This window comes from Nerophis ophidion, linkage group LG15 (genome assembly GCF_033978795.1).
Source record: "Nerophis ophidion isolate RoL-2023_Sa linkage group LG15, RoL_Noph_v1.0, whole genome shotgun sequence".
NCBI classification, from domain to species: domain Eukaryota; kingdom Metazoa; phylum Chordata; class Actinopteri; order Syngnathiformes; family Syngnathidae; genus Nerophis; species Nerophis ophidion.
The window spans coordinates 17,953,089-17,979,451 of NC_084625.1; the positions used below are offsets into that span (position 1 = coordinate 17,953,089).

At 39.1% G+C, this 26,363-nt stretch overlaps 3 protein-coding genes across 19 annotated transcripts in view; 2 read left to right on the forward strand and 1 right to left on the reverse strand.

Moving 5' to 3' along the window:
- The window catches only part of apbb1ip (amyloid beta (A4) precursor protein-binding, family B, member 1 interacting protein), a 39,242-nt gene extending 33,333 nt beyond the window's left edge, over positions 1 to 5,909 (forward strand). For all 3 annotated transcript variants that reach the window (XM_061921606.1, XM_061921607.1, XM_061921608.1), the window contains 7 exons: positions 1 to 75; positions 144 to 287; positions 358 to 468; positions 2,543 to 2,641; positions 2,714 to 2,822; positions 4,206 to 4,264; positions 4,349 to 5,909. In XM_061921606.1, coding sequence (XP_061777590.1) covers positions 1 to 75; positions 144 to 287; positions 358 to 468; positions 2,543 to 2,641; positions 2,714 to 2,822; positions 4,206 to 4,264; positions 4,349 to 4,981 — 1,230 coding nt within the window. In that variant the 3' untranslated portion in view covers positions 4,982 to 5,909. The remainder of the gene's footprint in view (positions 76 to 143; positions 288 to 357; positions 469 to 2,542; positions 2,642 to 2,713; positions 2,823 to 4,205; positions 4,265 to 4,348) is intronic.
- LOC133569351 (protein adenylyltransferase SelO, mitochondrial-like) lies at positions 65 to 17,634 on the reverse strand. Of its 13 annotated transcripts, XM_061921620.1 has the most exons (22): positions 15,884 to 16,002; positions 13,927 to 14,098; positions 13,729 to 13,798; positions 13,525 to 13,616; positions 13,046 to 13,464; positions 12,913 to 12,977; positions 11,610 to 11,666; positions 11,438 to 11,536; positions 10,723 to 10,790; positions 10,324 to 10,411; positions 10,192 to 10,279; positions 8,689 to 8,761; positions 8,538 to 8,621; positions 8,344 to 8,473; positions 8,235 to 8,279; positions 7,508 to 7,589; positions 6,230 to 6,322; positions 6,052 to 6,132; positions 5,940 to 5,976; positions 5,572 to 5,651; positions 5,393 to 5,511; positions 65 to 1,506 (listed from the first exon to the last, which is right to left on the reverse strand). In XM_061921620.1, exons 5-22 carry the CDS (start codon positions 13,142 to 13,144, stop codon positions 1,461 to 1,463), a joined length of 1,434 nt encoding a protein of 477 aa, XP_061777604.1. In that variant the 5' UTR covers positions 13,145 to 13,464; positions 13,525 to 13,616; positions 13,729 to 13,798; positions 13,927 to 14,098; positions 15,884 to 16,002; the 3' UTR covers positions 65 to 1,460. The 13 variants fall into 13 exon arrangements, 12 of the variants coding, with proteins under 12 accessions (XP_061777604.1, XP_061777596.1, XP_061777594.1 ...); XR_009809798.1 differs by lacking the exons at positions 13,525 to 13,616; positions 13,729 to 13,798; positions 13,927 to 14,098 and adding an exon at positions 16,077 to 17,633 and having other exon boundaries at positions 65 to 1,381; positions 1,415 to 1,506; positions 5,359 to 5,511; positions 13,046 to 13,174; XM_061921612.1 differs by lacking the exons at positions 13,525 to 13,616; positions 13,729 to 13,798; positions 13,927 to 14,098 and adding exons at positions 16,077 to 16,338; positions 16,898 to 17,634 and having other exon boundaries at positions 13,046 to 13,174.
- The window catches only part of pdss1 (prenyl (decaprenyl) diphosphate synthase, subunit 1), an 11,444-nt gene continuing 2,311 nt past the window's right edge, over positions 17,231 to 26,363 (forward strand). Inside the window, exons 1-10 of one of the 3 annotated variants that reach the window (XM_061921626.1) lie at positions 17,232 to 17,428; positions 22,146 to 22,201; positions 22,279 to 22,402; positions 22,473 to 22,603; positions 22,668 to 22,809; positions 22,878 to 22,989; positions 25,517 to 25,626; positions 25,708 to 25,788; positions 25,877 to 25,990; positions 26,047 to 26,127. In XM_061921626.1, coding sequence (XP_061777610.1) covers positions 17,273 to 17,428; positions 22,146 to 22,201; positions 22,279 to 22,402; positions 22,473 to 22,603; positions 22,668 to 22,809; positions 22,878 to 22,989; positions 25,517 to 25,626; positions 25,708 to 25,788; positions 25,877 to 25,990; positions 26,047 to 26,127 — 1,107 coding nt within the window. In that variant the 5' untranslated portion in view covers positions 17,232 to 17,272. Of the gene's footprint in view, positions 17,429 to 22,145; positions 22,202 to 22,278; positions 22,403 to 22,472; positions 22,604 to 22,667; positions 22,810 to 22,877; positions 22,990 to 25,516; positions 25,789 to 25,876; positions 25,991 to 26,046; positions 26,128 to 26,363 lie in introns of all 3 variants that reach the window. The other 2 variants (XM_061921627.1, XM_061921625.1) reach the window with 2 other exon arrangements.

Consider the following 26,363-nt stretch of genomic DNA (forward strand, 5'->3'; position numbering starts at 1 on the left):
ATGTTTTACTTGTGGAAGAAGGACAAGAAGACCATAAAAGACATGAAAGACAAAGACAAAGAGATATTGATAAAGGTCATTCCAACAGAAAAATGTTTATTTTTCACCCTCCTGCCCCGTTTTAAACTTCTGTGACCACACAGGAGAACTTCTGCGGGACATCTATCATCGTGCCCGACCTGGAGGGGGTTCTTCACCTCAAAGAAGACGGCAAGAAGGCGTGGAAGCAGCGTCTTTTTCAGCTAAGAGCCTCTGGAATTTATTACGTACCCAAAGGCAAGACAAAGGTCAGCGTTAGTGATATGTTTTGTTTTGTTTTGTGTACTGCCAAGTCTGAATAAACTCATTTTCTTTCAGTCTTCGCGTGATCTGGTCTGCTTTGTGCAGTTTGACAACGTCAACGTGTACTACGGCAAAGACTTCAGGGCCAAATACAAATCACCTACAGACTTTTGCTTTGTACTCAAAGTAAGTCAACATTTTTAAATCAAACCATTAAAACCAAACTTGGCTCCAGTCAAGGCTTTACTGACTCACATTGTTGTTAGAAACAATTCAAACAGTGATAATAACAAAGATTGCACAAAAATATCTTGACTAACATCCAATGAGTGTGAGTGTGAGTGTGAGTGTGAGTGTGAGTGTGAGTGTGAGTGTGAGTGTGAGTGTGTGTGTGTGTGTGTGTATATATATATATATATATATATATATATATATGCATACAAGTGTATACTTTGAACATCTTGTCAGAGGTTACATAATTTGACGTGGTACTATATGATGTGAAAAAATGATCAATTTTTGTAGAAGTATGTGAAAAGTTCAAAACAAGATACAAAAAAAATGGTATGGGCAATTTATATGAATGTGAACATGGAAGCCTAAGTTTTAAACTCCATCACTGGCTTATAATGATTATTATTATTATTGTTGTTGTTATCATCATCATTATTATTATTATTTTATATGTATTGTCATCATTTATTGTCATTGCTATTGTTCATATTATTATTGTTATCATTATCGTTATTATTGTTGTAGTCATTGTTGATATTATCATTATTACTTCTATGACATTAGCTAACTAGTTAAAATATATGAATTAGTATCAATAAGAGAAATACATTGATTTGTGTGGGTGTGTGTGTACAATCCTATACGCAATTTGAGTAATACTAATATTCTGCAAATGTATAAACAAATATGAATTCTGACTAAAGAATTGGTGCTGATGGAAACTAAGAAAAGGGATTTGGGTACACTATCTGGAGTACAGGGCAGGCGAGTGGGGGATCATATGCTCGTGGATAACTCCTCTGGCAGGGGGTTCCCCTCGTCTCTTTTAATGGAGTACAGGGCAGGCGAGTGGGAGAACTTCTGTTCGTGGATAACTCCTCTGACAGGGGGGCTCCCCTCGTCTCTTTTAATGCACAGCATAGGACACATAGCAAGAGTGGTCCTCAGGTCCTGTTGATCAGGGGCAGCAGCTCCACAGCCATAGATCCACTAATAACACAGTCAAAATGAAAGCTTGTTCACATAGGCACTAAAAACTGTTAATAATGTATAGACAAAAGTGTATATTATATATATTATATACATAGTATTTATATAGGTGTGTGTATATATGATGGGTGTGTGTGTATTTTGGGTATATGCGTGTGTGTATGTATTGTATGTATGTATGTATATATACATATACTGTATATGTATGTATATATATATATATATATATATATATATAATCTGTATGTATGTGTATATGTGTGTGTGCATATGTATATATGTAAGTGTGTGTGAATTTAAATGTATTATATATAGATCATTTATAGCGTCTATGCAGCAACCACTGAATTGAATTATATTTTATTGTATATATATATATATTGTATATGTATAGGGGTGGGACCTAATAAGTTATCTTCTTCCCACTCCCTTTTGAGCCAATCTTGACATCTACAAAAGATTAGTCACATGTAATGTTTACATCGTAGGTGTGAATATAATGTATATATATTTCTTTTGTATTTTATGTCATTCTTTTGTTTTGTTTGCATGGCTCAAAATAAACCATTCATTCAAAAGAGAAGTGAAAAGTGACACTTCCTGTTGAATTTTAAAATTTCCTGAAGGGTGGCAGAAGTGAAAAGTAACAGGTTCATCTTGTTAAATGTCGTAAATGTTGTCAATAAGTATAGTCAATGATATGAATGTAAAAGGTGACTAAATTGTATATATTTTTAAGAATAGCAACAGCTTCCTCTGTTGAAGTTATTACAACTTTTTTATTGAAACATGTCACAGGTCAAACTGGATGGCTTCATTATTTAACTCATAAACGTAACAATATGTTGGAAATGAAAATAATCTAATAAGTGCAGACTGATCTTCTCCGGTGCATCAGTGGTTTGTCTTTTCAAAAAGTCTGTGCTTAAATTGTTTCTTTGGTTTATGTGGCAGACTGCCCCTTTGTGGCTGCTAGTCATACTGTTCGTCCTTTATGTACTTACCAAACAAAAACAATGATCATGTGTCTCTTTAGCATCCTCAAATCCAGAAGGACTCTGAGTACATTAAGTACATGTGCTGTGATGACGCTTGGACCATGAACCTCTGGGTGACTGGAATACGTGTCGCAAAGGTATTGTGATTATTATCCTCCTGACCATGTGTAATAGGCAACAACATACGTGTGTCTCTCCATTTCTTCCAGTATGGTGTCTCTTTGTATGACAACTACAAAGTCGCAGAGAAGAAGGTGGTCATGGGCTCTGTGTGGCCCAAATGCAGCATTCCATCAAGCTCCAGTCCATCCACACAAAGTAGGCGCCAGTTAAAACACACACACTTCAAAACACTTCCAGTCTTGCTGGAGTTTTCCAAAAGCTCAGTTTGTAAGGACAAAAAAAGAATGTGGAGAAGAGGCCAAAAATTAATATTCTATTTGAAAATATATTAGATATTCCTAAGATTCAAGTATATATCGATCTGTGCTCTGCTTGTTGGCCTTCCAGAATATATATATATATACATATATATATACCCATCCATTTTCTACCGCTTATTCCCTTTCGGGGTCGCTGGCGCCTATCTCAGCTACAATCGGGCGGAAGGCAGGGTACACCCTGGACAAGTCGCCACCTCATCGCAGGGCCAACACAGATAGACAACATTCACACTCACACACTAGGGCCAATTTAGTGTTGCCAATCAACTTATCCCCAGGTGCATGTCTTTGGAAGTGGGAGGAAGCCGGAGTACCCGATTTGATCTATACTGGACAATAAAAACATTGGCTTTGAAAACGGCTGACTTTATATAAAATTCTTTTAGCACTTAAAAAAAAAAAATTTAAAAAAAAAAGTTAAACGTTGTTAGTCTGCCGCCCATCTATGACGTCATCTATATGGATACTAATAGACGCAGGCAAAAGAGAAATGAACGAACCTCCTTTGAGGTCCAGTGTTTCTAAACACTTAGGCTTTGCAAATACAGAAATGTTTGTAGGATATGTAAAATACAATGGCAACGGCACAAATCTCTAGAAACAACTATTGCACCGTGGGATTTCACACTCGGCAACCACAGCAACACGATATAAGTATTAGGTAAATAAGCTGCTAATTTTACCCAAAAAATATGTTGGTTTTGTTATATTTTTTACATTAAAACTGTATTATTGCTATGCTAAAAAAACAAAAACAGAAGTAGCAGGCATATCTGCTGTTAAAATGTTGTTTATTGAACATTTCTTGAACACTCAAAATGAAAGGAGAAAAGTTTTCTGATATCTCTTAATAAGTAGGGCAAAAGGTCTGATGCTTCAGCAGGCGTTATTTCTATATACTTCTAATTGTTATACATATACTAGATACTGCTATGATGTGTGTAAATATTGAATCTGCTGATGCAGTAGTAAAAAAAAAAAAAAAAGATGCATACTGATTAAATTCCAATACAGATACATCAAAATGCAAAATATCGGCACTGGTATTTGGTCAATCTCACATGCAGTGTCCTGTATAGAGTATTTATTTCACAGTCACTGAATGTTTCAACTCACTGAATCGTTTCGCAACATATCATTTAATGTAAACTAATATTGTCCCCGAATTGTATGACAAGGTCAAATTATGATTTTAATGATTACAAGTAAATATCCATGTTTGTGTGGACATGTCCTAAACTCTTTTTCCTTGTGGCAGACACATTATCAAGCCAGGTGGCCAATGGGCACAGTGTCACACATCAATCCATTTCCAAGGTACACTCAGGACGCCTCCAACATTTCATGCATGCAAAAAACTAAATTTCACTCCAATGTCTTCTTAATGTCACCCGATAACAGGACAACACTCTACCTGTACCACCACCACCGCCTCCTCCTCCTCCTCCACCAGCAAGCCTACATGTCCCTTCTCATCCGCCTCCACCTCCCCTACTAGCAGCTAAGAAGTCCTCCAAACCTGCCCCTCAGCAAGGACTATTCACCAACTTTCCTCCACCTCCCCCTGCCATAGTTAACCTTCCTCCTCCACCCATCGAGGACACCTTAGAAGCTCCACCAGACTTCCTCCCACCACCTCCTCCTCCCCCACCCATCAACACATTTCTTCCTCCTCCTCCTCCTCCTCCGCCCATCAACACTATTCCTCAAAGCATCAAGACTCTTCTTCCCCCTCCTCCTCCTCCTATTAACACTCTTCCTCCGCCTAGTTTCAAGGCAATGGACCTGCCTCCACCACCACCAGATCCTGGCTTTTTACCCCCACCACCACTCACCGGAGGACTTCCACCACCTCCACCGCCGCCTCCGACAACATCAGTCAACCTGCCGAGAGTACCTCTGAAACCTTCTGGATCAGTGAAGAAGGTACCTCCTCGTCCACCAAAGAGGACTACACCCTCACTGCATGGAGGAGGAGGTGGAGATCTTATGTCAGAACTGATGCTTGCTATGCAGAAGAAGAAGCACCCTTAGCCTGATGACTTCATGTTTGCAATTTGGGGCCATCTTGACTTGAAAAGCTAAACTGATGCAAATTGTACATTGAAACATTTGCAAAGGTTTGTAAATATTCATATTAGAATGATGTAAGTAATCCTACAAAAACATTTTGTAAATAACTTGAATTTTAATTCACTGTCTAAATCTAGAAATAATGTAATTATGTAATTAAACTCAAGCTTTTACTAACATTATTTAATGTAAATTAATTTAGGTAAATAATTAGGACAAGTGACAGCAAAACATTTAACTATAATACAATTATTTGTAAATGTAATACAGTGATTCATTTTTAAGATCTAATGTAAAGCCTACATCAAAGGTTTCTGTAGATTGTGTATTCCTCTTACTTTGGCATGTTGGTGCTTTGGGGAGATCACTCACGAAGAGCAGCTGATCTTTAACGTCTGTGCCCACTTAGGAGGTCTCGCTGCATAGCCTGCAGCCTCTGCTGAGCTTTGAATGGCGAATGGAGATGAAAGGATACGGTGAAGCAGCTCCACCTAGCGGGCATAATGACTAAATGATTCCAATTCATAAAAAGCCAGCGTACTAATGTTTACCTCTGAAAAATCATTCCTCTCTGCTTTCTTGATGGCAGACTGTGCCATCCAGTTCCTCAGCACATATCGTGGGTTCACACCTGCAAGTACATAACATTCTGCTTTGTGTGTTCATTTGGCAGAATTGCTAAACCATATCTAATTGGCCCCTTGTTATAATACATCAAACTGTTCCACCATAGTGGATGTGGCAGATCGGCCTTGTAAAGCCTTGTCAGTTTTAGCTGTGAAAAGTAATCCAAGATGATGTGTTTGACTGTAAATTGTTAGTACAAATCCATGCAGCCCATGGGTCAAGCATTTTCTATGTTATTGACGTATTAAATGCAACGTCTTTATACACGTGTAAATTACTTTTAACATCTTACCTTTCATTCTCGCTTGACGCACATCATTGTCATGCACCTGCCTGCACATAGAGCATAAACACCTCACTGACGTACTATCAGTAGTAGGTGATTAACTTGTACATGGTGTCACTTGCCTGTGGAGGCGCTGTAGGTACACACTCAGCCAGTCAGGGAAGAGTCCATGTGATGACAAGTCCTCCAGAGCCCACGCCTGTCAACACCATGAGCAGCAATAAAATATGTTATTAAAAACCATTAAAACATTCACATTATTTGGCATCATTTGCAAAGCTAAAACCGTGGAGCACCTGAGTAAAGTTGTGGTTGTGGAGCTGAAACGCTGAAAATTCACTCAGCTCTCTGAAGACCATCGTGAAGTCAGCCTGTGTGTCCTCCATCATCTGAAGACAACATATACACTGCTTTAGAAGTACAGGAGAAGTATCCATTGGTGATACACTGAATTTTCAGCAGCAAAAGTTTGGGCTTAAAATGGCCCAAGATGCATTTTTACCTCAATATGGTGGACAATGACAAGGTAACAGTGTCAGACAAAAATGAACTTATTGGATCTCGTCAGATTGTGCAGGTGTACACCTAGTACATGGGTATCCAATTTTTTTTTTTTTTTACCACTGAGGGCCACAGACTAAAAAAAAAAAAAATCTAAGGATGACAATCATATTTTTCATTTTCAACCCTGTGAGATCAAAACAAAACATCTGTTCTTACTTCCTAGCATGAGCTCATAGCTAGATATCAACAAACCCACGGGAAGGGAGAAACGGAGTGTGAAGGACAGTGGAGATTATTTGAATTAAAAAAATTAAATCATTAAAAACATGATCGAGCATGTTACCAAGTTGCCGACTTCGAGTGTATCATTGCGAGTCTGCACTGTACTAAAGCAGAATGAGTCTAACGCCAGCCAAGAACGTTAAAATTATTTCTAAACGGCAGAAATGTATCCATGAAAACTTTACAAATTATGACATGCTAAAAGGTTTAAAGATTTGCACATGCATACAGATGTTCTAAATTTGATTTTTTTTACTCTAAAGTTATATTATCCTTTGTTGTTGAAAACAATTATTGTACATTTATTATCAATACTACATTGCATAAACAATTACAGTAGTTTTAGTGCATTCTATTGTATTGTTTTATACAATGTTATATCTAAAATTGTGTTTTGGTTTTCAAAATGCATCTTACATGGTAAAACTGTGCTGATGTGGGTGGCCATTCACCAATTAAAATTGATTTCAACTCATTTCAATGGGAGCTGCAGATTTGAGATACGAGTGTTTTGAGTTAAGAGCTTCATCACAAAACCAGTTAAGTTGAGGAACAACTGTAAAGATTTGATATTAAAGAAAAAAAACTTGATGTCAGCTTTGTAATAGTGGCAACATTTCAACTTCTTCTGAACACAATGGACCCGTTAGCAGTTCATTCCACTTTTTATGTGTAGAATAAAATCCACCCCCCCACCAGTAACGGTATTTTTAGAATCTGCCACGGGCCGTTAAAAAAATAGCTTTGAGCACCTCTGATTTACAAGTGAATTGTGGGTAACAACTTACCTTAAGTAGGAAGGCAATAATGTAATCATCTTCCACATCGTCACCGAGGAGTCCCAGTTTGGCTTTGAATAAATGATGAATCCTAACAACATGACAAAAATATATTAGAAGGTAGATGCCTAAATAAAACATGAATTTAGATATACTTTACATACACATACATTTGAGCGTTTTGAGCTCAAATGTATGTCCATTGTCCAGAGTTGCTCTTAAGGTGCCAGGGAGCGTGGTTTACACAACCTATTTCATTCACTATTTTACAGCACACAACCTGGGGTCTGTTACAGGTAAATATATACTATCTAAATATACTGTAAATGTATAGACAGGTGGTAGGGATATGAATCTTTGGATATCTAAAATTTGATGTAATTTTGATTCCTGGGGTGACAATTCGATTCAGAATAGATTCAACACTATTCTAAATTCAAAGTAATTCTTGCAATGTATTTTTCTGTAAAATAATTATAATGAAACTTTTTCAAAACAGGTTAAAAGTTACAACAGCTCATTTTGGTTACTTGGAGATAGCCTAAGAATGTATTTTTAAAAAATAGATTCTTTTTTTTTTTTAAGTAACTGTCCGTATTTCTTTTTAATACGTTTTTGAAAATGATGACTCAAGAATCGGGATGAATAAGAATCACGATTCAGATGTGAATTGATTTTTGTGCACCTCTAATAAGTAGAGAGACATCGCTATACATACGTTAATATATAGATTTACCTTGTCTCGTAGATGTCAACATATCCCTTTAAGACGGTCTCCGCCCTAAAAGGTACAGAAGAGAGCACTAAGTTGTTGTGTATGTCGTTGATTGTCTGGTCTTTCTTACGCTCTTTGTTGTCCGGCTGTGAGAATCGGCCTCAGAGCATCCAGCAGCTTCTCCAGGTTGAAGAGACCCACACTAGCCTGCTCTCCAACGCTGTACCTTCCCTCGTCGTCCGACGTGTTGGGGACAAAACCTGTGACAGTTGACGACGGGTGAAACCGCGCCCTCTGAGGTGTGGGGAAGTTAGACGTACGCACTGGGGTTGTAAGACTCCATGAACCCAAAGGGACCGTAGTCGATGGTGATGGACAGGAGGCTGAAGTTGTCCGTGTTGCACACACCTATGACGACGATGTCAGTCTATGTGCGTGTGACAAATGTCAACATCGAGTCACGTGTGCTTCTTACCGTGAGCAAAGCCGACAGACATCCACTGAGCTATCAGATGTGCTGTGTCATTCACCACTCGGGAATAAAATGCCTACAAACACAACAATTCATTTCTCGTTAGACAAGGAAAGAAACACGGTAATACACAACAAAGGCCACTTCATTAGGTATACAATCTAATGCGACCTGATGCCCTTACAAAGATTCATTTAAAAAGTTGTGTATTATTGTGCTTACACTTTGCACTTGTGTTGCAATGATACCAATATTCGATACTTTTAAAATAAAGAGGACCAAAATAAGTAATCGGCTTGGCTTTTTTTTTTTCTAACAGAAAATCTTATGATACATTAAACATTATTTTCATATTGCATTCAAAGAACACATTTGGCAGTAAATAAGATAGTGAACATACTAGACAACTTCTCTTTGAGTAATAAGTAAGCAAAGGCTCCTAATTTGGCTGCTGATGTATGCAGTAACATATTGTGTCATTTTTCATTGTATTATTCTGTCAAAATTATGGAGGGACTAGCGAAAGAAAATGGATAGATTATAATCTACATTTTCCTGTATTGTATATTTTAATATCTGTTTACTTTCGGTTTTAACATGTTCTAGCTTAACTTCTGTTAAAATATAATAAGCACTTATTCTTCTGTTGTTTGGATACTAACATAAGTTTTGGGGTGATATTACAAATTTGGGTATGGATCCAATACCAAGTAATTACAGGGTCATAGTTAAAGTTAACCTGTGCCGAGGGACGCATTTCCTGAGTTTATAAACAATAATAAATACGAGATTTTGTAATAATAAAAAATATTGATGTAATCATTGTAGTATCAAGTAGATACGGCCCCTTGTACTTGGCATCGTTACAGTCGATATAGGTATAGATCCACCTTTTTGTTCACATTGAGGAGCGCTAGCTTGCTGTTAGCGGTCAGCTATTGTATCCTCCTACAATTTGTAGTGAAACATGTTTAGCTATTACTCGTCCTGCAGGGATGATACTTGTAAGAATCATACTTTATCGGTCAATCTGGAGGCAATGATTCGTAATTTAGACGTAGCTAAAACACTGGAGGGACGTTAGCTACTGGGTAGCAGTGTTTTAAAGAACCGCTTCCGTGTTTTTCAGTGTTTATAACTTTACTTTTATCATTAGTTTTGAAGCCAAAATATGTCCACTCTCCCTCTTCGGTTTTCAAACTATTTCCACTTGTAAGTACTCTGTGTGTTGACTTACATGCTCCTTGGCTTATCATGTCCATCGGGAAAAAAAAATTACCGATATTTTTCACAGGCAATATAGTAGCTTTTTTAATGTATTAGTACAGCAGTACTTTATTAGTACCAGTATACTGTGCAACCCCATTTTGCAGTGCATTATACTGAAGTGTTTTTCTAATATTTTGACCCTTAAAAAGGTAGGCAAAGGGCACTAAGAAGGCTTAGCTTGGTTAGTAAAGACATTATTTGTATGTGCAAATGTACCTGATTCAATATTTGACTTACCAAATATTTATCAGGGTCGTTTGTCTGGATGGAAGGAAAGTGCTCTTCTATGACAAAATTAAGCAGCTTTCTGAAATCCACAAACCATCTTGTTAGTCAAAAAATAAAACAGCATCTTGAGGCCCAGCTCACCTGAGAAGATCAAGCTCTTTGCTTTGAGACAAAATCTCCAACGAGCCAATCCGGAACCAGGACTTGGCTAAGCGCAGTACGACAGCTCCTGAAGGGGCGACAATACGTGAGCAAGTACTACAGGGTGTCCATAAAGTCTTGGTTCATAGGGAATTTAACTTATTCATCTATTTTTTTCCAAGATTGAATGAGTACCAAAGCGCATTAAATTATGCATTAAAAATCACAGAAATCATGTTGAAAATGTTATTAACATTAGAATTTAATAAAATTGTTTTCTTTAAAAAAATTATGTGTTTTTAACCATTTAACCATGTACCCAGACTTTGAGGACACCCTGTACACAACATGTTTCTAATAATTCCAATCACATAGACACAATTAAAAATCAAATGTTACCTCTCTCTGTTTTCACGTTGCCGTCATAGAATTGATCCCTCAACACTGGCTCTTCACTGACAACTAAACTGAAAACAAAGAACAGACTCGTGTTGCGCGTTCTTTGTTTTCTGGCAAGTCATCAAACATCGCCACATTGCTCCACCTACACGCTGTGACGAAAACAGCATATGTTTACACTTTGGCTGCAACCGTCTATCCAGCAAACCTGGATAAAATCTGGTAGCCATCAGAAAAGATTTGCAGAACAAGTTCAAGGCTTAAATAAATGATAAATGGGTTGTACTTGTATAGCGCTTTTCTACCTTCAAGGTACTCAAAGCGCTTTGACACTACTTCCACATTTACCCATTCACACACACATTCACACACTGATGGAGGGAGCTGCCATGCAAGGCGCCAACCAGCACCCATCAGGAGCAAGGGTGAAGTGTCTTGCTCAGGACACAACGGACGTGACGAGGTTGGTTCTAGGTGGGATTTGAACCAGTGACCCTCGGGTTGCGCTCGGCCACTCTCCCACTGCGCTACGCCGTCCCTAAAACACTTAAAACACTTTCTAAACAAAATGGCAGACTTAAGTGGATTTTTAGGCATGGATTCTTGAGACTTCTCTACTCATGCTAGATATGCCATAGCTTATATTTTATAGCAAAGTGCAACCACGTGATTTTTTAAAAACTCTAACATGAGCATAGTATGCTTTCTTTCTCACCAGGCAGCTCTGCTGGTAGGCACACCAAGAAAGTGCATGGCCTCGCTGCCAAGAAACTCTCTAAGCGATGAGCGAACCACCGCTCGGCCGTCTCCTGACCTGTCGTGGAATGTTGACTGACATTCGTAAAAGGGACGACCAACATATTTTTAAGGTTCGACACTTGGGGTACCTCGAATACGGTGTCTTTCCAGAACCTTTCAGCTGCAGTTCCCATGTGTCTCCTTTCCTGGTAAACAGACAGTATGCCTATAATACTTTAAATCACAAGTTAATACAAACGTGATGTGCCAAAGTTCGACCCGGGGGCCATTTGCAGTCTGGGGCTATTTTTTTTTAATGGCCCAAGATATATCCTAAAATACTATAACTAAAACAAAACATGGAATAAGAAGTGGAATGAAAGCGCAAACTTACTGTATTGTACTGATAAAAATTTGAAATGAAAAACACAACCAGGCTATTTTTTGCTTTTTACATTCATTGCTAAAAACTAATAATGAATCATTACTTCCAAAGACATGCACTTGGGGATAGGTTGATCGGCAACACTAAATTGGCCCTAGTGTGTGAATGTGAGTGTGAATGTTGTCTGTCAGTCTGTGTTGGTCCTGCGATGAAGTGTCGACTTGTTCAGAGTGTACCCCGACTTCCGCACGATTGTAGCTGAGATAGGCACCAGTGCCCCCCGCGACCCCAAAGGGAATAAGCGGTAGAAAATGGATGGATGGATGGATATCAATATTGTGAATTATTGACTTATTTAGGGCTCCAATTTCTTCACATCAAATATTCCACTTTGAAATATGTTTTGGGGAAAATGTTGCATATTTTGTGTGTTTGCCATATCAAAACCACGGTTTTGTTTGACAAAAAGCATAAAACATGAAAAACAGCAACTTTGTAATCAATGAATAGATCTGAAGTTGATATGGATATTCAAGATTGAAAAAAAAAACTAATTAAATAAATTACTTATTCTTGACACTCATGGGTCCCCAAGACCTTTCGTGTATTTTTTAAATTGTTATTGTTGAAAAAATAATAATGAATTAAATCAATGTCGTTAAGAATTTACCTGTTCATGCCTCTAATTACTTCACATCAAATATTCCACAAGGTTTTTTTTTAATGGGGAAAATGGCATATTTTGTGTTTTTGCCATTAAAAACAGAGTTTCTTTTGATAAAAAGGGCATAAAACATAAACAAAAAATGTGACTTTATATCGACGGATAGATGTGTCGTTGATCTAGAGATTTATGACTTAAAAGTAAATAAATAATACAAATAAATAACAAGTGACTTACTTTTAAAACTTTTATGACGGTTACCCTTTCTGGTCCACAGGATGTTTAACATTTACTAAACTTGAAAGGAACCCTAAGTTTGAAAATCTATTGGTTTTAAAAGAGAAACATATCAAAATGATAGAAGTTTGGACAGTCCGTACAAAAACTAAAGATATGATCTTACCTGTTGGTATACTGACCAAGGAGGTGTGCTCGTCCGTCTCCTAGCTGACCTGCCCAATACCCAAACTGTCATGGAGGAAAACCCAAAAAAAATAATGACGTCTCATATAGCTTTTATCGTATTCAAACTTTACCTGATGGCCTCCATATCGATGTGTCAGAGGCTGAGACTCTGGTAGACGTCTTCCTCCACTGACATATTGTAGAAACGTCTCTGACTGGGTCGTAGCCATGTCCAAATCTAGGAGTCCTTCTATGACATCCTGGAGATACAGCACATGATTAAATGCAATATACACATATGAGATTAACTAAGGCCATGTCCACCCAAACACAGATACTTAATAAAAGCATACTTATCTCTGCGTTTAAGCCTCATGTCCACACGCAGACGCATACTTTTGTCTTTAAAAACACTGGCCAAAGTGTAGAGATACAAAACTCCGCTGTGCTTATGTGTGTACACGGCACAAACGGAGACTTGCAATGACGTCACGGTTGTGCGCTGTCATTTATAAGCTCAAACACACCGCCCTTGCTGCCTTTAAACACACTATAGGAGGGTTTAATATATGTATGTATGGATGTAAATACGCTGCTCTTTTCACTCAACATTGATAAGAGACATCAAAACGGGCTTTGCAACACTCCCGCCTGCGCTGATGAGTCAAGCTGTTTTGGATACGATCGCTGTAGAACATCCACCTGATGGAACAATATTGATAAGGAAGAGTACTTGCTTCGTGTCATAAGAAAGGTGCAACATTATCTTATGATTTCAGGACTTGTTTAACGACAAATCATGAAGTTAACTTACGTGTGTCGCTTCCATTTTTGTACAAGGAGACGGGCGCGACCGTGCACACGCGTAGAAAGAGACCACGCAACTAAAAAAAAACAATGTAGCGTCCTTTTTGTAGTGTGTTGATGTTAAAGACAATATACACTTCATTACACATGTACTTAATCAATGATTAAATGCTTTGTAATTCCCTTAAACATGCAAAATGGTTACCTTGCCTTGTTAGTGCATGCTGATTTTAGAAATAATGTAGACTTCACTACACATGTAATACATCTCCATCTTGCTGAACATGTTACAATTCGATGAGTGCTGGGTTTCAGCAGCACAGGCGTGCGTTCGCTCTTTAATAATGTTCCCAGGGTGCGGTGTACATGCAGTCTGGCTGTAAAGATAATGTACATGTCATTGTACGTCTAGGTTTCTGATTGGACAAAATCTTACAGCAGGTGTGTATGTGTTTGTGTGTAGACACAAACAGTTTTGAAACTACACTCGTGTGGATGGAGATTGTTTTAATCACAAATATGTGTTTCTGAAAGTCTCTGTGTTCGTGTGGACATGGCCTAAGAATGGAGTTACAAACCCTGTTTCCATATGAGTTGGGAAATTGTGTTAGATGTAAATATAAACGGAATACAATGATTTGCAAATCATTTTCAACCCATATTCAGTTGAATATGCTACAAAGACAACATATTTGATGTTCAAACTGAAAAACATTTTTTTTTTTGCAAGTAATCATTAACTTTAGAATTTGATGCCAGCAACACGTGACAAAAAAGTTGGGAAAGGTGGCAATAAATACTGATAAAGTTGAGGAATGCTCATCAAACACTTATTTGGAACATCCCACAGGTGTGCAGGCTAATTGGGAACAGGTGGGTGCCATGATTGGGTATAAAAACAGCTTCCCAAAAAATGCTCAGTCTTTCACAAGAAAGGATGGGGCGAGGTACACCCCTTTTTCCACAACTGCATGAGGAAATAGTCAAACAGTTTAAGAACAACGTTTCTCAAAGTGTAATAGCAAGAAATTTAGGAATTTCAACATCTACGGTCCATAATATCATCAAAAGGTTCAAAGAATCTGGAGAAATCACTCCACATAAGCGGCATGGCCAGAAAACAACATTGAATGACCGTGACCTTCAATCCCTCAGACGGCACTGTATCAAAAACCGATATCAATCTCTAAAGGATATCACCACATGGGCTCAGGAACACTTCAGAAAATCAGTCACTAAATACAGTTTGTCGCTACATCTGTAAGTACAAGTTAAAGCTCTACTATGCAAAGCGAAAGCCATTCGTCAACAACATCCAGAAACGCCGCCGGCTTCTCTGGCTTCCAAGATGGACTGAAGCAAAGTGGAAAAGTGTTCTGTGGCCTGACAAGTCCACATTTCATATTGTTTTTGGAAATATTCGACATTGTGTCTTGCGGACCAAAGAGGAAGCAAACCATCCAGACTGTTATCGACGCAAAGTTCAAAAGCCAGCATCTGTGATGGTATTGGGGTGCATTAGTGCCCAAGACATGGGTAACTTACACATCTGTGAAGGCACCATTAATGCTGAAAGGTACAAAGAGGTTTTGGAACAACATATGCTGCCATCTAAGCGCCGTCTTTTTCATGAACGCTCCTGCTTATTTCAGCAAGACAATGCCAAGCCACATTCAGCACGTGTTACAACAGCGTGGCTTCGTAAAAAAAGAGTGCTGGTACTTTCCTGGCCCGTCTGCAGTCCAGACCTGTCTCCCATCGAAAATCTGGGGCGCATTATAAAGCGTAAAATACGACTGAAGTTCTACATAAAACAAGAATGGGAAAGAACTCCACTTTCAAAGCTTCAACAAATAGTTTCCTCAGTTCCCAAACGCTTATTGAGTGTTGTTAAAAGAAAAGGTAATGTAACACAGTGGTGAACATACCTTTTTCCAACTACTTTGGCACGTGTTGCAGCCATGAATTTCTAAGTTAATTATTATTTGCAAAAAAAATAAAGTTTGAGTTTGAACATCAAATATCTTGTCTTTGTAGTGCATTCAATTGAATATGGGTTGAAAAGGATTTGCAAATCATTGTATTCCGTTTATATTTACATCTAACACAATTTCCCAACTCATATGGAAACGGGGTTTGTATATTTATGATGGCTCTGTCACCTTTGAAACCGCAACCAATCTTAATGGGCCTTTCAGGGGAGTCGGAATGGATTCAGAGAAGATGCAGTTCTTCACAGTGCGGACTGAATTCCCCTGCATTTCATCAATAGGAAAAGCCCCTGCATAAAGAAACCATCAGAAAGGGGAAGCACAAACATGTTCATATAACTAAAGTTCATGACCTGTTTCCTACCCATGAGCTTCTCATTTGAGACTCTGAAGTGGTCCAGGTTCTGTATGAGGTTCAAAACACTTGCATTCCACCTGGAATTAACGCTTTGTGATAGTGGCTGCTGGGCTGACGCAGACAAGTCCTGGCTTTGACACTCAAAATCTGCTTTTTGGCAAAAGTCTTGCATGTGGACTATGGTCACGATAGTTGCTGTCACCACAGCGAAAAGTGGTACTTCACCAAGATGCCACATTTCCAGTCCACTGCTTATCAATGCAGATAACTGAAGTCATAAGAGAATATACATTAATTTGTCTCCGGCATTGATATTATTACGCTTGACTGTGGATAACAAATAGTTACCGTATTTCCTTGAATTGCCGCAGAGCATATAGTATGCGCCTGCCTTGAATTACTGCCGGGTGAAACTCGCTTTGCAAAAATAATCAGCGCATGCTTAGTATTACCGCCTGGTCAAACTTGTGACGTCACGAGTGACACTTCCCCTGTCATCAATTTCAAAATGGAGGCGGCTGATTTCAATACCGGTAATTTGAAATCGCAAAAAGGGAAGAAGATTAAGAGCTATTCAGTAAGATTTAAGGTCCAAGCTTACATCACACTCAAATTTTTACTGCATGCCTTTGGTAAGTGTCAGAGTGAGAAGACGAGTTTTTAACAATTAGCGCATGCTTACTTTTACTGCATGCCTTTGATAGGCGCAGTAATGAGAACAGGTTTCAAATTAATTAGCGCCCGGGCGGCAATTCAAGGAAATACGGTATGCTGCAATTAGCTGTTAGCAATAGTTGCTGTCACCACAGCGAAAAGTGGTACTTCACCAAGACGCCACAATTCCAGTCCACTGCTTGTCAATGTAGATATTTGAAGTCATAAGAGAACATAAGTTCATTTGTCTCTGGCATTGATATTATTACGCTTAACTGTGAATAACAAGTAGGGTTATGCTACAATTAGCTGTTAGCAATAGTTAGCTGCTAGCTAACCCTCCTCACTGGCGTCGCGGTCTAAATACAATGCGGTAATTTTAGGGGAAATTGGCACGTTTAACAAAACATTTTATAAAATTTGTGGCTAGTCCACATAAGGCAAACAGGTTTATCTCACATAATTTTCGAGACGGACGAAAGTTACGAAACTACGTCACTAGCTAACTTCCTCTTCCGGGTCCCGCTGCCACACGCGACCGGGCAAAGATGGCGGCCCCACTGTGGCGGCAATGCCAGAGGTGGATAGTCAGCAGCGCCGGGACGAGGCTACTAGAACCACAGTGGCGATATGGCGTTAGGCCGGCCTCCGTCTCTGCTGTGTCTGGGGGGCGGGCGAGCAGGAGCTCCGGGCCGGGTGATGAGGTGAGTGTGGCCGCTGGGATGGGAGTCTCCGTCAAGGAAGGTCAAATGTTTCCTCCGAAATAGAAAAGCGCGGTCAGTCAGCCATACTTGTAATGAGGGAGGTTTGGACGCCGACAAAGACATAATATTGTTGATGCTTCCGCTCTTGTAAGGGCTGGAGTGTCAAGTACTGCATTCCAACCTCATGTCAGAGGTCATAACCTGGGCGCGACGCGACTGCATTTCCTCATTTAGATAACCGGAAGTACACCTTGTTACTACTGCTAGTGTACATTCATTTTTATTTTATTTTTTTACCTCATAATATCCATCCATCCATTACCTACCGCTTGTCCCTTCTTTTGGGGTCGCGGGGGGCGCTGGTGCCTGTCTCAGCTACAATCGGGCGGAAGGCGGTGTACACCCTGGACAAGTCAACCTCATCACAGACCTCATATGTGGTTAACAATTTGTCTTTTCATTAATCGTTTTTCCTCATTTAAATAACCGGAAGTACACCTTGTTACTACTGCTCGTGTCCATCCATTACCTACCGCTTATTCCCTTTGGGGTCGCGGGGGCGCTGGTGCTTGTCTCAGCTGCAATCGGGCGGAAGGCGGGGTACACCCTGGACAAGTCGCCACCTCAACACAGACCTCATAATATGTGGTTAACAATTTGTCTTTTCATTAATCGTTTTTCCTCATTTAGATAACCGGAAGTACACCTTGTTACTACTGCTCGTGTCCATCCATTTTCTACCGCTTATTCCCTTTGGGGTCGCGGGGGGCGCTGGTGCCTGTCTCAGCTACAATCGGGTGGAAGGCGGGGTACACCCTGGACAAGTCGCCACCTCATCACAGACCTCATAATATGTGGTTAACAAATCATCATTATTTGTTTTCCCTCATTTAGATAACCACAAGTACACCTTGTTACTTCTGCTAGTGTACATTTATTTATTTATTTTTTACCTCATAATATCCGTCCATCCATTTCCTACCGCTTGTCCCTTTTGGGGTGGCGAGGGTGCCTATCTCAGCTACAATCAGGCGGAAGGCGGGGTACACCCTGACCTACTTGCCAACCTTGAGACCTCTGATTTCAGGAGGTGGGCGTTGGGCGGGCGTGGTTAAGAGGGGAGGTGTATATTTACAGCTATCCATCCATCCATTTTCTACCGCTTATTTTCTTTGAGGTCGCGGGGGGCGCGCTGGTGCCTATCTCAGCTACAACCGGGCAGACGGCGGGGTACACCAATCACAGACCTCATAATATGTGGTTAACAATTTGTCTTTTCATTAATCGTTTCACAGCTTTATTTTCACAGATTTTTGGTTATTTTGACATAAGTTGGCAATTACGATGACAATATATGGTTTTTATATGTAATTAAGCTCCTTATACAGTTAAGGCATTTTAATCAATCAAAGCTTTACAAAGTGTAAATAGCATAATCAGAATCAGAAATACTTTATTAAAACTCAAAGGCGAAATTAAGATTTTCAGCACAATTCCATTCAAGATCAGACAAATATTACAGAAGACAGAAAAGGATCACCCCTTACAAAAAAGGTGAGCAACAGGTGGCGTGTGTGTGTGTGTGTGTGTGTGTGTGTGTGTGTGTGTGTGTGTGTGTGTGGGAGGGGGGGCATGGGGGTATTCAGTCTAAGCCTGGACCCCTTGACTCTGGTGGTCTCGTGCAGTGGTTTTCAAATGAGGGTACTAGAAGGTATGAGAGATTTTTTTTTTTTAAATATTCTAAAAATAGCAACAATTCAAAAATCCTTTATACATTTTTTTATTGAATAATACTTCAACAAAATATGAAGGTAAGTTCATAAACTGTGAAAAAAAAAAGCGACAATGCAATATTCAGTGTTGACAGCTAGATTTTTTGTGGACAAGTTCCATAAATATTGTTTGTTTGAAATATTCTTTTTTTGTGAAGAAATGTTTAGAATTAAGTTCATGAATCCAGATGGATCTCTATTACAATCCCCAAAGAGGGCACTTTAAGTTGATTACTTCTATGTGTAGAAATCTTTATTTATAATTGAATCACTTGTTTATTTTTCAACAAGTTTTTAGTTATTTTTATATCTTTTTTCCCAAATAGTTCAAGAAAGACCACTACAAATGAGCAATATTTTGCACTGTTATACAATTTAATAAATCAGAAACTGACGACATAGTGCTGTATTTTACTTCATCTCTTTTTATCAACCCAAAATGCTTTGCTCTGAGTAGGGGGTACTTGAATTAAAAAAATGTTCACAGGGGGTACATCACTGAAAAAAGGTTGAGAAGCATTGGTCTGGTAGTTAGGATTCGGCGCGCCCACCTCCGCGGCCTGGGTTTGATTCCCGGTCAGGGAACTTGGCACTCCCCCATCCCCCGGATTGTAAATAATGCAATGTATATACTCTGATTATTAACTTGTTTGATGACTGTATTATGCTGATAGTATATATTTGTACCATGCATTGATTAACGTGGACCCCGACTTAAACAAGTTGAAAAACTTATTCGGGTGTTACCATTTAGTGGTCAATTGTACGGAATATGTACTGAACTGTGCAATCTACTAATAAAAGTTTCAATCACTCAATCAATCAAAACGGGGGGTGCGACCGAGGACTGAGGATAATATACTAACATTAGCTCTAGTGTTTTATTACTGGACTCTCACTATTATGTTAGATCCACTATGGACTGGACGTTCACAATATTATGTTAGACCCACTCGACGTCCATTGCATCCGGTAGCCCCTAGAAGGGGGGGGGGGGGGGGGGGGGGGGGTTCTTATAGTCATTCACATTGACTTCCTACTGGGCTGTGAGTTTTTCCTTGCCCTTATGTGGGCTCTGAACCGAGGATGTTGTTGTGGCTTGTACAGCCCTTTGAGACACTTGTGATTTAGGGTTATATAAATAAACATTGATTGATGATTAATTGATTTTGTAAAAAAAAAAAACGCATCTTTAATTTTGGAAATATATATCTATTTGATGGAAACCATTTTAATCTTAGGAACAAACTAATATTTGAAACAAAATGGATTTGTTTTCTACCTGTTATTAGTAGAAGATAGATATTTTAAATATTGCTGTCAAAATTAACGTGTTAAATCTTGGGATTGATCACAAAAAACGATCGCATTACTCATGAACAAACTTAGATTAATCATGCAATGTATTTTGCCCGTAATAGTTTTTTTGGTAACACTTTAGTATGGGGAACATATTCACCATTAATTGCTCGCTTATTAACATGCAAATTTGTAAAATATTGGCTCTTAATTTGTCATTGAGTACTTATTAAAGCCTTATTCTGCATGGCTTTATTATACAACCAGTAAGCCATTAACTAAGAGTCTTCCCTCAATAACCTCAGAATTATTGCTTATTAGTAACCTTAACCCTAACCCTTATATGTTCCTCTAGTGTCCAAATAACTCTGAATTAAGTCTTTGTTACTTGGACTATGTTCGAATATGTTAGTTGTTTTTTTACCTTAACCCAGGGCTTCTCAATTATTTGGTTACGCACCCCCCCAAGTCTCCAATGTGACTATAAATAGTATAATGTCTTTATAAAAAATGTATAATTACACCTTGCGCAACATTGTATCCTTGTTAACATTAAAGAAAATAAAGTTAAAGTACCACTGGTAGTCACCCACACACGAGGTGTGGTGAAATTAGTCTCTGCATTTGGCCCATCCCCTTGTTTCACCCCCTTGGAGGTGAGGGGAGCAGTAAGCAGCAGCGGTGGCCGCGCTCGGGAATCATTTTGGTGATTCAACCCCCAATTCCAACCCTTGATGCGTAGTGCCATGCAGGGAGGTAATTGGTCCCATTTTTATAGTCTTTGGTATGACTCGGCCGGAGTTTGAACTCACGACCTACCGATCTCCGAATAAGACACATATAGATACACTTACAACAACAAATAACTATTATAGTTTTTAAGTCTGTAATAGAAAAAAATTAAAGTCCATCAATTTTTCAGAAATAAAAAATATACATAATCCTTATTTAAACTATGAACATTTATTGGTTGACGTGAACTATATGAAACTTAAAAAAGTATCAAATAGATTCAAAATGATCAGTGACATCAACTCAGAAGCACAATATATAAAACACTTAAACCTACAAAAAAAATGAATAAAAAAAGTTGTGATTTTTTTTTTTATAAATCAAAATAAGGAAATCTGAATTATTGCCTACAATGAGTTCAGTGTTTTAGTGCGCAGCCTTATGAAGGACTGTTTGAAGCACGATACTGATAAAGCATGTCTCCCAATCAATACATATGTCAGTACAAACATTAGTGAGGAGACTCTGACTTGTGTGCTTGCTGGCAAAATTCACTAAAAAATACAACCTAAAAGAATTTTAAATAAAACTATTAACAATTGTTGTGCAAAAAAATGACATGCATCCAAGTAAAATGGTCAAAAACGTTCCTGGATGACATTCTAACAATAAAATTGCATTTGTGTACAAATATTGCAGTATTTTTTTCAGCTATTTTTAATCATGCACATGTTAAATACCTGTGTTTGATCATGAATAATCCAAATTCCAAAATGTGATTAATCTGATTTAAAAAAATATTGATTTGACCGCCCTAGTTTTAAGATGACATGGTAGACCTGAGTTTTACTTTGAGCATCAAAAATAAGAAAAAGCTTCAAAAATATGTATTCATGTCCTTTGTGTTTGTGCAGCTCTCATTACAACCCAAGCAGAGGGTCCTGCAGGGATACACGTCATCTCTCGCCAGGTGAGACTTTTTTTGAAAAATATTATGTCGGTGTTATTGTTGAATGAGAAATAATATGTGCGTGTTTATTTATCTAGACACAAACCCCGGTTGTTGTATCCTTCATGCTCCTGTAGGAATATACACAGCGACGCCAAGTTGAAAGACCCCTTCACGTTAGCCCAAAAAGATTTAGCGAGTTTATATGACGACATCAAAAAGGTAAGTAATACAAACATATTTTTAACATTAGAATGTATTTAAATGAGAAGATGCATTGTCATACTCACAGGAGCTGTTTGTGTCCAAAGAAGAGCTCAAGTCTTTATGTGACTACTACTTTGACGGCAAGGGCAAAGCCATCCGGCCTATGATTGTGGTCCTGATGGCACGTGCTCTCAACATCCACAGCAACAGAGCAGGGTACACACACAGTAGTTAGTACCTATCACATAGTAGTGTTTAATCAGTGTATTATCATCTCCAGGGACTTGCTCCCAGGCCAGCGTGCCGTCGCCATGATCTCAGAGATGATCCACACGGCCAGCTTGGTGCACGACGACGTCATTGACGGCTCGGACAAGCGGAGGGGGAAGAGGACCATCAACAATGTGTGGGGGGAGAGAAAGGTCGGCGAGATAGAAATACTGACTCTTGTAAGTGCGCGTGGTTGATTGTTGTATTAATTGTCCTTTAGGCCATCTTAGCAGGAGACTTCATCCTGTCAGCCGCCTCCATGGCTCTGGCTCGCATTGGGAACATCACCGTGGTCAAAGTGTTGTCTCAGGTCATCGAAGACCTCGTCAGAGGTATTTGTGCTGACATGACATTATCATATCACTAAGTGCACAAAACATCGTCATTACACTATTACACATCACTAGCAGTGTTTCTATGGAAATATTATTGTAGCAAAAGTATTTGCAAATGCGTTTAGATCTGTGCGTATGTAATTCGATTTATGTGTCCATGCACTAATTTGTCTGTATTGTTTGTGCAACGATCCTTTCCTTTCTCTATACTCACCACTAGTCGGCGCTTTGCACCCACTCATGTTATTTTGTGTTGAAGCCACATTTACACTCCGTTACACACACATGGGAAAAACCCCAACTATTTCACAGATAACATTACTGATGACTTATTTGAAGAAGACAAAAATACTTCTGACAGCTAGGTTACTGCAAAAACATAAACTTTTACTCAAAGTAAATGTTCAAGAGAGTGTAATGTGGTGGCTTCAACACAGAATAACGAGTGCGTTTACAGGTAAGATCGCTGCATGGACACAAGTCTTACATGGCAGAAGTGTTGCAAAAGTCACGTTTAAAAAGACAACCAATCAGGGTTCGTGCTTCACAAAATTCGGAATACACAGACATACATCGAAACATGGACACTTTTTTTTTCATACCAGATTTAGACACAGACACAATCAGATTATCAAATACACTGATTAAGATATATTTGCAAATAGATTTACTACGTTTCCCACAAATTGAGTATTTATGGTGGCGAGGCCAAGGCCAGTGGCATACTAGCAATATGACAATAATGTATAATTTGCATAATTGGCTATCACATACAGTGGAACCTCGATTTATTAGTTCTTGTGAAATCGAAAAATTTGTATAGTGAAGCAAATTTTTCCCATGAGAAACAATGTAAATACGAATAAGGAGTTTCAGCCTCGATAAAAGTCCATATTTTAGTAAAGGTACAGTGAATCCATCCATTTTTTTTCCATCCATTTTCTACCGCTTATTCCCTTTCGGAGTCGCGGGGGGCACTGGCGCCTATCTCAGCTGCAATCGGGCGGAAGGCGGGGTACACCGTGGACAAGTCGCCACCTCATCGCAGAGCCAACACAGATAGACAGACAACATTCACACTCACATTCACACACTAGGGCCCATTTAGTGTTGCCAATCAACCTATCCCCAGGTGCATGTCTTTGGAGGTGGGAGGAAGCCGTACTACCCGGTGGGAACCCACGCATTCACGAGGAGAACATGCAAACTCCACACAGAAAGATCCTCAGCCTGGAATTGAACCCAGGACTGCAGGACCTTCGTATTGTGAGGCAGACGCACTAACCCCTCTGCTACCGTGAAGCCCAGTGAAAACAATATAAAATTGCTATATAAACCGAACCTGTATGCGCACACACAAAACTCTCTTGGGTGCCCTCACAAACGATCAGAAATCCCATAAATCCTGAACAACCATAGTGCTACAGTATTAAACCTTTTAATAAGTAAAATCCCCTTACAGTGAAGTAACTTTGCCAAAGGGCCTCTCGTTAGCTACTACTTTGGCTCATGAGGAGAGAAACAGCAGACAGAGGGAGAGAAGGGAGGGGACAGGTGGAAGGACTGAATGTTCTTTGGAAGCGGTGCCACTGAACGAGTCTTTTCCGCTTTGGCATCTTTTTCAAACTTGTGGTGGTATGAAGCATGCTTCCTCGAGCTCTTTAATACAAGCAACCACAAAAAGGCTCCCAGCAGAACATAGTTCGAACACAGCGGCAGGTTTGGCTCAATCTAAAAATTCGAAAACCGACAAGTTCGCAAAAATTGAGGTTACACTGTATGTATTTTTTGAAAAGGCTAAAAAATGTTATACATATATAGAGGCAAATCTCTTAATTAGTATCAACATATTTTTCTTGTTGCATGATGTCATTTAGCTGTTTTTTTTCCCAATCGTTAATGCTTATCGTATTACGACAGGGTAACACTGGCTGCACTTTGTACGCCCCTGGTTTATTTACATGCATAATTCTGCCCTGCTTGAATATTATAATTTAGTTTGCTAGGTAGGTAAACGGTCCTTCTTCCTTATATCAAATATAAAACTTCCAAATTGAGGTTGCTTTTTTTGGTTTGCAAAATGAAGTTACTGTAACACCAAGCACACAAAAGAAAGTAAAATAGTATACACATGTAGGAATAGACAGGGAGAAAAAGCAATGCAACCATACAGGGTAAAGGTTGCCTCTTATGTCGTTAGCTCAATGCTAACATACAATGGACAAGCTTATTGACAGGCTAACAAATTAGCATTGCGATCATTTGAAACTTGTATAAAGATTTAAGAAAGGAGAGTTTAACAAAATTAAATTGATTTAAAACAGCAAATTAATTTCTATTTAGAGGCATTAAATAACTGAACTGTGGGGGACAAAATGTTTTCTTTTTCTTTTTACTTGTGGCGGGAATATAAGAGAAACACTGACCAGATATGCTTCAATCTAAACAGCATTCAACTTTATCCAGCATGCATAAAAATGGTGAAAATACTCACTAGCCCAATAGTTACAACGCTGTCTCGCAGGTGAGTTCATGCAGCTGGGCTCCAAGGAGAACGAGAACGAGCGTTTCAAGCACTACCTGGAGAAAACCTTCAAGAAGACTGCCAGCCTGATCGCTAACAGTTGCAAAGCAGTATGTACGTTCTGTCTCATAATTTCTACGCTTCATCCCTGCTTCCTGTTTTTTTTTATACATTTGTCCCTCGCCCTCAAGGTTTCAATCTTGGTCAATTCCGATCCGGACGTTCATGAAATAGCGTACCAGTACGGGAAGAATGTTGGCATCGCTTTTCAGGTAAGCAATGTGAACAAAAGTATGGGGACACAAGCGGAATACTACGGTTGACCAAAGCGAACGGCTTGGTTGGTTCTCCTCTGTGTAGCTGGTGGACGACGTGTTGGACTTCACCACAGGCGCCAGTCAGCTGGGGAAGCCCTCGGCGGCGGACCTCAAGTTGGGCTTAGCCACGGGACCAGTTCTCTTTGCTTGTCAGCAGGTAAGGCCACACAGGTGACATCCATTTAGACATTATTAATATACTGTTACTTTCAGTTTCCTGAGCTACACGCCATGATCATGCGTCGCTTCAGCTCCAAAGGAGATGTTGCCCAAGCCTGGCAGTACGTCATCCAGGTATAAGCTAAAATACATTAACTTTATCTAAATCAGGGGTGTCTAATTTTTATTTTTGAGGGCCGCACACTGCAAAATTAAAGAATGCCCGGGTTATTTTGATATTTTATTTTCAATAAAATATTATACTTTTTTTTTAAAGAAAAAAATAACCTGCATATTAGCACAAAAAAAAACCCTCCAATTAGGCGAGATTACCTTTACTGTGCTTATAGGTAGGATGGGGTTGTGTCAAA